At 31.0% G+C, this 16,331-nt stretch overlaps 1 protein-coding gene across 1 annotated transcript; it reads right to left on the bottom strand.

The window, feature by feature from the left end:
- Positions 1 to 1,966: 1,966 nt before the first annotated feature.
- LOC111695393 (uncharacterized) lies at positions 1,967 to 12,351 on the bottom strand. The gene is made up of 9 exons (XM_023464712.1): positions 12,311 to 12,351; positions 10,138 to 10,197; positions 9,504 to 9,556; positions 9,204 to 9,247; positions 6,750 to 6,860; positions 5,722 to 5,754; positions 4,745 to 4,834; positions 2,962 to 3,017; positions 1,967 to 2,212 (listed from the first exon to the last, which is right to left on the bottom strand). Exons 4-9 carry the CDS (start codon positions 9,240 to 9,242, stop codon positions 2,152 to 2,154), a joined length of 390 nt encoding a protein of 129 aa, XP_023320480.1. The 5' UTR covers positions 9,243 to 9,247; positions 9,504 to 9,556; positions 10,138 to 10,197; positions 12,311 to 12,351; the 3' UTR covers positions 1,967 to 2,151.
- Positions 12,352 to 16,331: the final 3,980 nt, after the last annotated feature.

The following is a 16,331-nucleotide window of genomic DNA, read 5'->3' as shown; positions in this document are numbered from 1 at the left end:
CTTAAAATATAATCGAACAATGAACGTTTTGAAAAAAAACATGCCCATGCAATTTTTTCACAAATGTATTAAGGTACTTAATACCTTAAAATATCAGAAATAAGGATTTTCTATTCGGTTAAATGAAATTGTGTAGATAGATATATTTCTAATATATAAAGTTGTAATCTCTGTTTGTTTGTCCGATCATAACTCAGGGACCAACGTCTTGACCGATTTGCCTCAAATCTTAATTGGGTAACTCGGTAGTACCACGGGAATGTTCTTAATTTTTAAGCTTTTGAGATTCTAAAATGATTGGGTCCACTTTTGTAAGGAAAAAAAGCTAAAATCGCAATATAAGAACAAGTGCGCACAAATGGCCGGCGAAATTTACTATGACTACCCTGGGCAACGCTAGGTTCCCAAAATAGTGTCTAAAACTCAGTTGTTTTATTTTATTCTAGTATGTCTAATCCCAATGATGATACATTTTTTAATTTCGATTTACTATAAACCTTTCCTTGGGTCATACAAGATTACACAACAAAAAATTGGGCCTGATCGGTTCAGGTTCAGGTTCAGGTTCAGGTTCAGCAATTTTTTTGTTAATCATAGATATTAATAAATATTAACCAAAGCCAAGAAATGTATACCTAAAAATTGTAAAAAAAAAGTTTTCAAGTTACAACATGAAATAAGGATTTTTGAAGAAAAAAATCAAAAATCAAAAATTTGTCAAAATTCGTTTCAAATTTCAGAAAAAAAAACATTAAAAAAGATTTAATTAGGAGACAAAAAATCTTTATTCATAACAACCACAAAAGTTTACATAAAGTAAATATTTAAACAATGGTACAAAAAATCCAATTCTATCCCTTTAACGAATAAGCAATTACAAAAATACCAAAGAATAAAATTACTTGATGTGAATCATATCGTTAATTTCTAATAAAAATGTTCTATCTATTTTTGAACCAAAATAATTTTTTACTGACTTACAGCTTTTTAAAAAAGCTACATATATAAATGTTAAATAACGACCAACAAACAAATTGTTCATTCATGTTTTGTGTTTTACAGAAAAAAAACATTTTTACATAAGTTTATTAGAAACTTTAAGACCAAGAACAGAGAGAAAATAAAAAAAACAATTTAGCATTTTTTAGGAGGGGTTGAAATAGGGGTTTGCAGTTTTTCAAAGCAAATGGTTTAGCCTGAAAAGGTTGACCCAGAAACAGGAAAGTGGAATAGTTTTTAATTATAGCATTTAATCATTTGGTTAAGCTGAACTACAATGGCATGCATTCGAACAACATATTTTAAACTTTGATTAAATATTAGGATTAGATACTAAATATACAAACATATTTTTTTCACTTGACCGGGTTTGCACAAAATTTAAAAAAAAATAAGAATTAAGAATTAATATTCAGTCAAATATTGACAAATGAAACCTAAATATTTATTTTTTCCCAACTAAAAATTAATTTTAAGATTTATCACATGGTCAAAAAATGTGAGCCGGCCGGGATATAACAAAATGGTAAACACACATTGTATCTATTTATCCAACTGTCTTGCGGGAATATAATTTGTTTCTGGAATAACGTTTTTTTTTGTTTTTTTTTAAGACTTAAATTCAAGATTTTTAATCCCAAAAGTAGTTAGTGTATAAACATCTTGAATTTAAAGCGAAAACAAACAAAAAAGGTAAAATTATATAAATTTGTGTGATTCAAGTTCGATAAAATCCGCTAAATATAAAGGGAAACCTGCCTTGATAATACAGTGAAACCCTTAATAACGAATACATCGAAAGAATTCATCAAATGTCGTATTCTTCACTTTCTGATAATGGAATATTGTAGATATTTAGTTTTTTAATTAAATGATTATATAGAACTCTTTAAAACTGTTCCCACATATTCATGGCTATTTATTTATTTTCGCAAATACTGAAATTTACGTAATATATTATAAAACTAATTGAAAAATTGTCAAGACGACATTTGATAAATTCTTCCGATGTATTCGTTATTAAGGGTTTCACTGTATAATATATTATGCATGTGCCCTCGAACAAACACACAACTTTTTATACCCAAGACTATGAGATGGTGAGTAAAAAATACGGTATGGAAATTTACTTTAAAATGGATAAAAGAATATTTAAAGTTTGGCATCTTTATGAATCCAAAGAACATTATTCCAAGATTTCTGCTGCAAAACACTAAAATAAGAATTTCATTAAAGGGAGTGACCGGCTATGTTAGGTAGTACTGAGTATGCAGTGTTGTGGAAAACTTCTTTCGGATTCATTTGAGAGATATTAAACTTTTTAAAGATCTGTAAATCCTGAGTTTGAGCGCAAATTCGGCGTTGAAATTAAATTATTATTAAATAACGTCGACAAAAAATGTAAACAAAACTCTACAGTAAACTAATTAGTTGTTTCGGAACCGGTTGAGAAAATAAAAATTAATCTTATCATCGAAAATATGTAATCTTGTTCAATTATTAGTTTCTATTTTCTCATTATTCACAAACATTTTCTGCAGATTTTCTTGAAATATTATTGGAAAGACGACATTTGAAGAGTTTTCAGATATCTGCGAATAAATTCAAAGAAAATAAGAAATTCAGAAAATTTTTCGCCGTCGTTATTAAGTAGTTTAAAATAAACGATTCTGAAAACGTATCCACCCCCAAAGTAGGAGTATTGTCATCGAATTTGCGCTCAATATTACATGAATTGTACTTTAGTTGTACTTGAATTGTACTCGACTTGTACTTGATCAGTAGATGATCAATATATGATAAGTATTTGATTAGTATTTGATTAGCCTTTGATTAGTATTTGATTAGTATTTTATTAGATTTAGATCAGTATTTGATCAATATTTGATTAGTATTTAATTGGTTAATCGATATATTATCCAAGAAATCTAAAAAAACAGAAACCAATTGAAAAAAACCTACTTTAATTTCTTCATCGAGACAAGGTCTGCTGGATGATAACCAGAATCTATAAACCCCTAAAATACAGAAATTCACCAGTAATTTAACCCTATCACGATGGGGGGGAGGAGGGAGTGTTTTCCTCCCCCCTCCCTACTGTGGCTTATTCTAAATAGCTTAAAAACGGATTACACGAGAGCGTTCAAATTTTTCCAACTTCATAATTAAAAACAAATTTTGAAAAAATATTTTTATGCAAAGGGTCATAATTATTCATGAATAAGAAATTGAGTCTTTGCCACAGACTCTGATTTTCTCATCCCTATATCTTTGCAACCCAATGTTGTAGCCCTTAAATATTGCAAATTATGAATTCTGTTAGATCAAATAGTCTAAGCTTGAAATATCAAATGTTTTTAGGATCAGGTTGCAAAGATATACGGATTAGAAAATTTTAGTTGTGGCAAAGACGAAATTCCTTTAAGGGACTGAAAACGTTTAATCTACTTAATCTTAATCTTAAGATTTCAAGGATAAATTTGTGAACTGGGCATGCTTCTCTTTAGATGGAGGGTCAAATAAAATTACGACAGCAGTCCCTTTAATTTCAAATTTGATATCAAGGTCTGTAAATATTTAATCATTTATCAATGTAATAAAACAAGACATTTGTATATATGTTCCGTATAGCCGGCCATATGGCTGAACCGAATGGGCTGATATTTTTTGAGGGAACCCAGGGGTATCCCTGGGGTAAAATAGGCAAAAAAATATAATTTTTCAATTTTTTAAAATCATATTTTTTAATTCCACGGGCAACGCCAGGTACTTCATTTTTTACACTATATAACAAAGAATTTATAATAAATTCTATATTAGATATTGTATTGAACATACGTTTAAAAGATATTATTAGTATTACAATTTTAAGTTGCTGTAAATATATTTTAATTTCGTGTTCTCTTTACAGTAACAAAATTGACTCCCATAAAATTAAAAGTAGATCAATTTTACATGACATGACACTAATAGGCTGAATGTGAACTGATGGCTTCTATATAGTTAAACTCATAGAATCATAATACTTCTTTTAGAAAATAGCTATTAACATGCTGAGATTAAATATAATAGAGATTGCATGTTTATGTAAGGACATAACATGAAGAAATATCTGTCATTTTACAATACACATCAAGAATATAGTATTTTCCTTAATACAGTGGTAATCATAAAGCTTTCAAAAAATTTTTCAATCGAAGGTTAGTTAACTAGAGTTTGATAATGATGTAAATGACATATTCTATAGATTAAGTTTGTAAACCGCATTCATCACATGCCAGGTAGAAAATAAGTTTATGGCTGGTCAAAGTTAAAAAAATGCATAGAAAATTGTGGCTTTTAAATTATTTTATCTAAATCCATTAATTCAAACAGAAAATTCATTTAACTTTTTATGCTCTACTTAAATGCGATCAATAGGAAAAAATTGTTGGTGGATAAAGGCGCGTAAAGTTTAATGTATGTGTACTATTTTGTCTGAAACTTGAGCCTGTTCAAACTCAGGATTAAAAACTGAAGTTTAAACCTCTATTTTTTAAACTTCAAGGACGATTAAACTCCTAAAAATGTTGAAGGGTGACGATTCTTGCACCCTCTCTCTCTTTCTACCATCCCCCGACTTTGGTATCAAACTTTTATTTTGAAAAATCCTTGACCTTAAAGATATTGTAAATTTGTGGGATATTTTGCATAAAAAATCTTTTTTGCTTTTTTATTGTAATCCAAATTTAAAAATGCAAGAGACCTGAATTAATAGTTGAACATCTGGACACATACCATCTCGATTATCCTTAACTATAATCCATTCCATCAGGATATAAGGAACAAACTTACTCTAGCAATTCATTTTTTTAACATAAATTAATGGACAGTTAATGGAGTTGACGGAGTTAAAGGAGTTAAAGGAGTTAAAGGAGTTAAAGGAGCTAAAGAAGTTAAAGGAGTTAAAGGAGTTAAAGGAGTTAAAGGAGTTAAAGGAGTTAAAGGAGTTGACGAAGTTAAAGGAGTTAAAGGGGTTAAAGGAGTTAAATGCGTTAAAGGAGTTAAAGGAGCTAATGGAGTTAAAGGAGTTAAAGGAGTTAAAGGAGTTAATGGAGTTAAAGGAGTTAAAGGAGTTGAAGGAGTTAAAGAAGTTAAAGGAGTTAAAGGAGTTAAAGGAGTTAAAGGAGTTAAAGGAGTTAAAGAAGCTAAAGGAGTTAAAGGAGCTAGTTAAAGGGGTTAAAGGAGTTAAAGGAGTTAAAGGAGTTAAAGGAGCTAAAGAAGTTAAAGGAATTAAAGGAGTTAAAGGAGTTAAAGGAGTTAAAGGAGTTTTAATGTGCATTCCAGGTTAGAAATTACAAGGCATTTCCAATTAAATCTTTGTCTCTGTCTAACTGTTGAAATATCGATTATCTTTTCTCTAAAAATCACCAAATTTCGATTGCGGCTTTTTAAGAATGGTCTTGACGACATCTTTCTAAGTGTTGCTTAAATAATTCAAGTCTTTAAAGGAATTGTGTCTATTCCGCAAAATCTGATTTTTCAATCCCTGTATATTTGCAACCCAATTTCGTGTAGAAATGTAAAACTATGAATTCTGTTAGATCAAATATTGTAAGTTAAAAATATCAAATGTTTAGACACTTTTAGTTTGTGGCAAACACTCAGTTCCTTTGGGGTTATGTGAAATTATGTCGACTGTCCTTTTAATCACCAAAAAATTTAATTAAAAAAATTTAATTCCTTGATTTTTGTCTGTAGGTAGGGAATCAAAGCCTAAAAATTAGCAATATTGTTTTACAATCTAATGTATAATATTTATAGGTTTTTAATTTCTTAAAATTTCCTACATCAATGGTGTGAGTAAAGGATAGTTGTCCATAATTCTCACAATTTTAACTAGAGTCAGAAATTCGTAGGTTTTGGAAATTAGTAATTGTCAACAATTTTGAATATTTTGAATATAAACCACAAATATTATGCAATATTATTAAGATTTACACAAAACAAAAATCTACACAACGTTCTAAGAAATGTTCATATAACAAAATGTTTTGGACCAGCACCAGCATCAAATTCACCATAGAGGAATCATTCGTCAAATTTTGTTGAAAGTGAATTTGATGCCAATGCTCCAACAAATTTTGTTAGATGAAAATTTGAAATTTCTTAGAGTGAATCAAAAGGTTAATAGTCAAGTCTGAATATGAATTTTATAGTCAATACTTCTAACGAGGCATTTTATAATAAATCTTTGCTGATCACTTGACATATCCTGAAAAAACTGTAACTTCAAATCTCGAAATTAAAAAAGTTTTTGTCTTTTTTAAGTCTCATCCTTGTTGGTGATCCTGCAAGTTAAAGTAAAATAAAAATGTTACATTTACCATCTTAGATAAAACCGGATTTTCCATTTTTTAGTCTGACAAGGTTGTTTCAGGAAAGTATTTGAAGATGTTGAAGATGCTTGATTGATTGATGCTATGGTATTGTTAAGTGAATCTTCATTTATACTGGATTCACAACGGTATTCTTTGACTGATCAAGGATGAATGAAATATCCTTTTTTCCCCTTTTTATTTCTCTATAAAAGTGACATCTGCATTTATGCATCAGAGACTGTAGTTTCCAAATACACATGCGAGGAATAGTTCCTCAGTGTTACTAAGATAGAGTTTTAAAGGGACCAGCGTGAATCGGAGATCCTCCTCTTTAGAAAGGGTCCCTTAAAATTGTGTCTATAGTCCCATTAACTTTAGTTCATGATTTACCTTACACTCGTGTCCCTCAATATCTATTTTGACGACCACTGTATCTGTTAGTACAGCATCCATCAGATCTTGGAAATGAACGGATTCAACCCCGTCTCCTACTTGGCTTTTCTATAATATTATCAATATTAACTGTACCCTTCAACCCAGTCTCCTTCTTGGCTTTTCTATAATATCATCAATATTAACTGTGCCCTCCAACCCCGTCTCCTACTTAGTTTTTCTATAATATTATCAATATTAACTGTACCCTTCAACCCAGTCTCCTACGTGGCTTTTCTATAATATCATCAGTATTAACTGTGCCCTCCAACCCCATCTCCTACTTAGTTTTTCTATAATATTATCAATATTAACTGTACCCTTCAACCCGGTCTCCTACGTGGCTTTTCTATAATATCATCAATATTAACTCTACCCTTCAGCCCCGTCTCCTACTTGGTTTTTCTATAATATCATCAATATTAACTCTACCCTCCAACCCTGTCTCCTACTTGGCTTTTCTATAATATCATCAATATTAACTCTACCCTCCAACAGCTTGGAGACCTTAATCTACAAATAGCGAATAGTCAAGGCATCTATAGGTCCGATGTATGCAAGTTAAAAATTGAAAAAATTATGTCAAAAAAATGTAGAAACTGAAATTGTATTTTCCACCCTTTGCCTTACGAAAAAAAAATTAATTAAGTTTTCTTAAACATACTGTTCAGGTAAAATAAATGGGGGTATAGGGTAAAGCATAGAAATTCTAGGCTTTGATTGCTTACAATAATAGTTCTGATGTCCCTGTCTGAAATAATTGAACAAAACCGTGTCCGAGAATAATACACACAACCAGGGTTCATCCCTTTGTACATACTCTCATTTAAGTTCATTGCTCCCAGTCGGATAAATGATGCAAGTAACAAATGCAATCTAAGAATAAAGCCAAACAAAAAGGGTATTGACTCCAGGTATGTCTTCAGTCTTAAATACATAAGGGTGTAGGGGGACAAAGGTATTGAACCTCTTCTCTTATCTAGAGATACCACCTGCCTGCTGCGGGGTGCAAGGATCGATGCTGGAGAAAGGAGTAACGGTACAGAAGGATGGGGTATTGAACCCTCTTTCTTATCTAGAGAACAGCATTTATTTTGCGGGCAGAGAAAGCAGATCGTCGTCGATCTTAGCCCTAGAGCTCCAAAGAGGAGTTTGTTAGCACAAAGCATCTGATTTGGGAGTTAGTTCTTACCCTTCACCGTGACAAGACGTGAGTGTGTGTGTGTGCGCTCGGTCATCTGGCACTAATTATCTATAAGTTCATGTATAGATAGTTCAGTCAACAAATTATACAGGGTGTATAAAATGGCTGGTAGGAAAAATGCAAACCATGAAAAACCTCCAAGGGCTACTAACTCCAAGGAAAATAACAAGTCAGAAAATTACCCAGAAATAGAAATTGCTGCCCTAGATTCTATTCTCAAAAACCTGTCCGATCTAGGAATTGGTTCTGAGACTGATATACAACCTGAAAAATCTATTTTTGGTACAATTCTAAACCATTTAGTTGAAATTGTGGTTATACTGAGCAAGGAGATATCAGAGCTCAAACAACAGAAGCAAGAAGAGAAGGAGATAAAAAACCAGCTTAGAAAATTTGGTTAGGCGGGTCCAAACTACATAGTAAATTGTGATTTTTTTATTTGTATTATCTCGTGCTTTGTAGTTGAATAAAAATATGAATGAATATGATCAGAAGAGTCGATTGGAAATATATTCACCCCTGGTGAATGTCATGTACACTTAAATCAACTCTAGTTGGTCCTACAATAATCGTTTGAATCGTTATAATGTAAATATATTGTATGTGCAACCATGCTTTGTTATTCCACTCAATCTTGGCTTTTTAATACGGAATTCTTTTTAAGTTTACAATATGGTATTTGAATCAAAGTTTAAACAGATCATATAAAGCAAATACGGAATGAATCTAAAATTTATAATAACCCAGTGGTGCCTAGAAATTTTAGGCACGCTCCTATCATAATTTGAATATAATAAAACTTATTAATTTGTAATAGATATAATTGATTTTCTGTTATATCTGTATCATGGGACCAGAGTTTCCACCAATGACCGTGCAGTATTTGATCACGTTGCTTGGTCCACCATATTACGTATATTAGAATTTTAGTATAACCCGGACACAATTTTATATAAATTTCTCGAGACAAGGACATCAGATATAACTATTATTGGTCGCAAGCAACGTCTCAAATTTCTAGCCTTTAGCCCATACCCCCTTTCATTTTACCTGAACATTCTCTTTAAAGGCTAAAAAAATCTTTTCATAAATAAAGTATGATTATTGAGATGACTTTGTTTATCAGTCTACAGTTTTTAGAGAAAGCTTCAGCTTGTTTTGCCCTGTAACACTCAAAAACTCCTAGAAGTAAAAGATATAAATCTTACTGGCTTATGTTTAGCTTCTTCTTCCGTCAGAAAAGTCATTGCTCCTGGAAAAAACGTTGTTCTGTTCACAATAATACCTTTTCTATGACATACACGTAGCACTGAAAATACCAGAGAGACTTTTGAGCAGCTAGAGCAAGCTCCACATTACGCATACAGATTATAGGAGGAAAAACGGGATGGTACACCAAATTATCCTTGTCTATGGAGATTTTATTGGTATGGGCGTAAAATACAATTTAAATTTAGAAAAACAAGATATTTAAGAACACAATGCATATTGTATTATTAAATTTTAACCTTCATTATCAGGATATCGATTCCAAGGATACAGTGTAAACTTTTCTCCACCACTTAAATAGATTAATGAATCATGCGCAATCAGAGAACTTATACATTGAGAACACACATTTAGGACGCACATTGAGAACACACATTGAGAACACACATTGAAAATACACATTGAGGATTCACATTGAGGACACACATGGAGGACACACATTGAGAACACATTAAGAATACACATTGAGGATTCACATTGAGGACACACATGGAGGACACACATTGAGGACACACATTGAGAATACACATTGAGGATTTACATTGAGGACACACATTGAGGACACACATTGAGAACACACATTGAGGACACACATTGAGAACACACATAGAGGACAAACATTGAGGACACACATTGAGGAAACACATTGAGTGAGCAAATTGAGTACACACAAAAGTGAAATACAAATATATATAAATATATATATATATAAATGTATATATATTTATAAACCATGGTATATTGTGTACATATTATGTATATTCACTAGAGTTTATTTAATACTTAATACTGACTCCACCTTTTCAAAGCGAGTGAAAGTAAATCGAATCAAGAAATTGAAAATAAAAAGTTTTGTTTTAATTAATTCTTTACCTTACGCTGTTAGCTATAAACCTAATATTTTCCTCAGTTCCTTGAAGCAAAGTACTTAACCTTTGATCAATCAAATTAAATTTAAATTGTTAAAATCTCGCCTAATTTAAGCTACCCATTTTGGGCGAAAACGTCGATATCGACGTCTAACTTTATGACACCCTGTGCCCTGTCTATGAAAAGTTTTGGTTCCGATAATTTCTCAAATACAATAGGTCAGACTAGTTTAATTAATTTCTTAAATACAATAGGACTAGTTTAATTAATTTCTTAAATACAATAGGTCAGACTAGTTTAATTAATTTCTCAAATACAATAGGTCAGACTAGTTTGATTAATTTCTCAAATACAATAGGTCAGACTAGTTTAACTAAGGTCTGTAAAGGCTTCACTATACTCTTCATCACAAGTCTCTCAGAGCTAACCAAAATGCAAAGGGCAAAAATATTCAGAAAAGTAAAACAGGGTATATTTTTATCTTTTTTTCCAAAATCTTTGATTATTTTGTGTCCATATTTAGTGAATTTTTATTTTAAATTGATATTTGATCATTAGTCAGTATGAGTTAGGATTGCATTGCCATTTGTAAGTCCGTCAATATCGACGTCTTCGGATTTTAAATAAACAAAGTTGTATAACAGAGTTTTTTATTCAATTCTTGGAAACGTCTTGCTACTTGTTCGATTCCCCGCCTAATCATACGCCCCCCTTGCTCTCAATATCTCCCAAGTGCCCCTTCAAAAGGCCAACCTCCCACAACTTTTTTTGTTGTATTGTAAAACGAGTTCAATAAAGAATTATCTTCCTTTTTTGTCCCTTAGAAACTAATTAAAAATAATATGGGATTTATTTGTACAGGTCTCAGGGGATACAGAAACGTGTTTTCAGAAATTTTACCTTAAAATTTTTGTTTTTGTTTTATAAAACAAAATGTAAAAGAAAAAAGGGAAAACATTTTAATGTCCTTTACATATTGGGTCAAATATAGATTATAGTGTTTAAAATTTTAGCCAATTCTGAGGAACAAAATTTCTCTCGTCTTTAATGGGACTTTTAAATGCAGGTTTATTATATTTTTTATCATTTCTTTTTGTTGGGCTAAAGGTATAATGGCACAAAAGGAGAAGGAGAATTTATGGAACATTTACGAATTCCAGAAAATAAGTGTGGTGTGTAAATAAAACTACTTTGTTTTTTCCTTAAAAAACAAAGTAATTTTATTTTGTTTTTATATCTTGTAAAGGATTTGAGTCTTTGCCACAAACTCTGATTTTCTAATTCCTATAGCTTTGCAATCCATTCTTGGAAGACCTTGGATATAATAATCTACGTTTAATCCAAAGTTTACACCATTAGGTTGCAAACATATTGGGATAAGAAAATTTTAGTATGTGGTAAAGACTGAAATACTTTACAGAAGATATTTATTTGGTAATAGCTCATTATTGATTAACTTATTATTACTTCAATTGGATTCACTTTCAATATTCTCATGAGTCATGCGTATGTTTGGTGTGTAGTGTGTTTTAAAAGCAATGTATTGTAAACAAATATTAGCTTTCTCAGTCTGTTTTTTGAAAGAAAATCGATAAGGAGTTTGTTAGAAAAAGGGTATTTTGACAAGTTTATATTCTTCGGCGCTCAACTTTTAAACGAACGGAACTTATTCGAATCCAACAGGGAAAAAGTTTTATATATTTTTAAAAGATGCAGTGATGCAGTTATGAACCTTTGTATCAATTTTCAATACAAGGTAGATTTATAAGTTTTTATGTAAGAACTTGAAACATATCCTTGTGATTTATGATGAATTTTGACCAATGCAGTTTTCAAAATTTCAAGTAAAAATTATGATTTTTGGCGACGACCTCTGGAAAGTAAAAATCAATATTACTTAAATATAAAAGCAGCAAATAAAGTTAGTAACTGAATTACGAGCGTCTCTGTATAGAAACAAGAATATGTCCGTCATCCTTAGTCAAATCTTTAAATAGAACTGTTAGAATACAATAATATAAAGGTTGGGTTTGGGTTTTTCCTATTTATGTAATCTTCTAGTGGTATTTTAACGGATTTGGAAAAGAAACAAACAATGGTTACAGCTGCAAGAATCCATATATGTAAGAAGTCTCATACTTCACTCTGTATTATCTTAAATTATTTGATTTAATTCCTTTGATACGCTAAATTCGTCTGCAAAGGATCAACTGCTATAACCCTAAAAAAGACTTTATGAAAACCACATTAATGATGAAAGAATTAAAAAAAACAGAAACGACTATAATCTAAATATAAAGGTATATAAATGCAAGGTGTTGCTAAAGCTTTATATATCATTTTGATATGCATAGAAATAAAATATTCTATAGCCTGAACACATTGATATTTTAATTTACAATTAAACATACACTTTAAGCAGTGTGTTTAGGTTTCTGCGTTTGAATAATTTTTAACAATTTATCTATACATATAATATTTGACTTGTCTGTTTGTCTGTCTGTATCCAATAAACGTCAAAACGTTTGAACCGATAAAGCCAAAAAATTGTGTTATGGTTAATCATTTGACTCCATGCAGGGATTGTTTATGGACCGTCAAAAATGAAACTTTTTGCCCAGAAAAAAAAACTTGACATTTATCATTTTTAGAAAAGCGCTAATTTAAGCAAAAAAAATATGCAAAAATTTGAGAACGTGGGGCGCAAAGTTTACTAAAAGCCTAGTATTGCTGTAGAAAGATGCAATATAATTTTTTAATGAGAAATTATATTATAAGCACAATGTACATAATTGTACATGAGTGTATATGATAAATTATATGCAATAAATGTATTTACAAATCATTTATAATAAATTAGCTTTGTTCTACAATGTTTGCTATAGTCCAATGTATGTATGTGTGTGGTTTATAAACTTTTAATTTAAATGATTAGTAAGTTACATATTTAAAATATAACGGTAGGATAAAATTATATTAAAGATTTTAATCTTTTTTAGTTTAGCAATGAATTTGTTATAAAAATAAGATATATTTACAGGAGACTCCTTCAAACTCTTGAATCACTAGAATAAAAAAACGAAAGCGAATAATTCACCTGCACTGGAAACCGTAGAAATGAGCTGGAAACTCTAGTATTGTAAATATTGAGATCAATGTTTGATCTTTTTGTTAATTTACAGATTAATTAATTCTTTATTAGATTTCTAGAAAAGTGTCTAAGATTCAACCAATCAGCGTGTCGAATTTGCAAAAACCAAACAGCCAATCAAAAGCCAGGAAATTTTCCGCGCAATCAATGAACTCTCATTTGTCGGAACCCGGCATGAGAAATCCAAAAGAGAATATTAAGCAGAAAATCAATCGCTTAGTGGATATTGAGATTAAGAGAACGGGTTTAAGTGTATCCAATTAAGACAAGAGTTTCCAGGTATGTTTGCGTACACAGAATGTGATGCGTGTTAGCTGTGTCTTAGAATTATTAGAATCTTTCCATTAGGATCGGTTTATGGAATTTTCCGTTAGACCTTTTTAGAAATATTTTTTTCCTTACTTGTATGCAACATTTTTTTTGGGTCATGGTTTTGGAACATATCATGGTTTTGGAACATAACATGGTTTTGGAACATATCATGGTTTTGGAACATATCATTGCTTTGGAACATTTATTTGATTTCAAATTAGTGTAAATAGTCAAGCGGGATGCAACACTATTTCGTATCAAAACGAAAATTGAAAAAAAGGTAAAATTTAAGAAAAAAATAATTAAAAATATCTTTACTTTTATTTTAAAAGTGGGGTTGTGCCCAAAACGCGGCAATGATTCCAAATCGGTTCGAAAATGGAAAACCTGGAATTGTCTTGAAACAGGTCGAAGTTTTTGAATTAAAAGATCTCCTGTAACAATTTTAATTTTGGAAAATAATTTGACAACTTGCTCGTCATGCTTATGGAATTTTGGTTATGGTTTTTATTATCTAATTTACTCTCAATATGGGCCTGGACCTTAACATCAAATCTTTCAATTTGTGCTAGCAAACACTAGTGTCAGAAATGGGCCATGACCCTAATTTGGAACTAACGTCCCCTGAAATACTTCACCAAAAAAATATTTTGATTGTTGTACAAAAAAATGTGTTACAATACCGTTAAAAAGGACTGTTAATCAATTAAATATCAATGTTTATAATTTTGAAAACTGAAGATTTTCAATTGTGGTTTCTCTACAAAAGCATTTTACTGCAGTTACACCTATTATACCCTTTGAAATTCAGAAAAACGACAATGTCTTCCACATTATTGATCTGATAAAGTTTTCAAGGGTACCGTTGTGAATCGGACATTGCCATCTTTGGATAAAGGATCACTATTTTGCATTATCTGATGAGTTTGTAATGTCAATTGTTAACCAATCATTGAATATAAGATGTACTTTGATTCTATAAGCGGCCTTCAAGTTTAAACATAACATTGACAAAGGATGGCTGCAAAGTGCATACAAATCGATTTTGCAATTCCATTTATTCATGAATAAGAACTATCAAAAAGTTTAATTTAAAAAATTTTAGATTGAAAAATTAAAAAGTTTAATAATTGAATCACCAATATTACATTTACAAACTGGAGTTGGTTCAGTGGGGAGAATTGGGCGGAATAAAATAAGGACCATAAAACTAGAAAATAAGGACCATAAAACTAGAAAATAGGGACCATAAAACTAGAAAATAGGGACCATAAAACTAAAAAATAAAGACCATAAAACTAGAAAATGCGCAAAATTTACCAAGAAAAGTTGCTTCCGGGTAAATACTCAGGAGTTTTAGAATAAGATCAATCTCAGGTTTCTCCCAGGCCCCTGAATATTATTATCGACGACCAAACATCTTCATATCTTTTATATCAATCGGGGCTGTCAACGTTGTTTTAAATGACCCTTTATTTTGAGAAGAACATGGCTCTGATTCAATACCGTACTTTTCAAACCTCTGCTTATCAAAAATGGCGAAGATATCCTTTTTTTCTACGTGAAAATTCCATTTTTAGTTTCTTTAAGAAGGGGATTTGCGGATTTCTGCAACAGAGAGATGATAGAAAAATGATTTGTTCCGCATTGGTTTAGCTTTAATTTAATAGTTTAAATGTGGAACACTTAAAATAAAGTTGACAGTCCCTTTAAAATAAAAAAAATAAAAGCATTTACAAAAAGGCTGGGAGGAGGTCTCAAAATAGATTTACTTAAGAATTTTAGAATTTAACCTTATGGTACAGGGCAAATATTAAACGATGTAGAAATAAGATTTGTTTCTTTCTTTTTTTCGAATATTACTTTATTAGCATTTAATGCATGATTATATCCATATATTCCATATTTTTAAAGGATGGAGTCTTTGCCACAAACGCTGATTTCTAATCCCTATTTCTTTGAAAACCAATGTCGTAGACCTTAGAAATTTCAAACTATAAACTCTGTATAATATCGTATAATCTAAGTTTGAAACATCAAAGGTTTACACTGTCAGGCTGCAGAGATACAAAGATGAGAAAATATCAGTCGGCGGTTTAAGTTTTTTATACATTTTGGACCCCTTGATTATTTAATTAATTTTGGTTCTATATTGTCCTTTCAACAACAGTTTTTAAATGTCCAATTAAAATGTTGCAAACAAGGGTGTAATACAAGGAAAGTTGCGGTCGTGTATACTCCGCGTACATTTTGAAACCAGTTCTCTTTGGGCGGAATTTGTAAACAAGAATAGATGCATCAGTGTTCGTTTAGTATCCGAGGATATTCCTATGACCTGAATATTTCATTGATTTTTTATGTGAAAGATGGATCCCATGTCTGGCATGTAACATCCGTCTTGTGCTTACATTACCGCCCAGAGACAGTACACTGCAGTACAAAAGATGCGCACACTTCTGAAATAACTTTCCTTGCATTACATCCTTGGTTGCAAATAAGAACCACATCATTGGTGGGATTTAGGGCCTGCTATTGATGGTTTGCCCCGAATCTCTTTTTGGAATTAATTGAAAGGTTTAATAAAACGGAACTATGAAGATAATCTAAAAATGTTTCTACTCACCTGTGTCATGAATAGATTTAGAAATATACTGAAACAGAAATATGTTACTAAATAGTTTGAAAAAATTGGTAAATTCCTAGAAAACACTTTTTGGACCACACCCCCCCCCCC

Source organism: Eurytemora carolleeae, unplaced genomic scaffold (assembly GCF_000591075.1).
Source record: "Eurytemora carolleeae unplaced genomic scaffold, Eaff_2.0 scaffold34, whole genome shotgun sequence".
Lineage (NCBI taxonomy): Eukaryota > Metazoa > Arthropoda > Copepoda > Calanoida > Temoridae > Eurytemora > Eurytemora carolleeae.
This window is presented reverse-complemented; position numbering and strand designations above follow the sequence as displayed.

Excerpts from the sequence above, each read along its gene's own strand:
- LOC111695393 (XM_023464712.1), bottom strand. The coding sequence starts at position 9,242 with ATGACTTTTCTGACGGAAGAAGAAGCTAAACATAAGCCA. Across the intron at positions 6,861-9,203 it reads AAGAAGCTAAACATAAGCCA|AAAAGCCAAGTAGGAGACGG; the intron begins GTAAGATTTATA and ends ATAATATTATAG. Across the intron at positions 4,835-5,721 it reads ACCTACAGACAAAAATCAAG|AGTAAGTTTGTTCCTTATAT; the intron begins GAATTAAATTTT and ends ATGAATTGCTAG.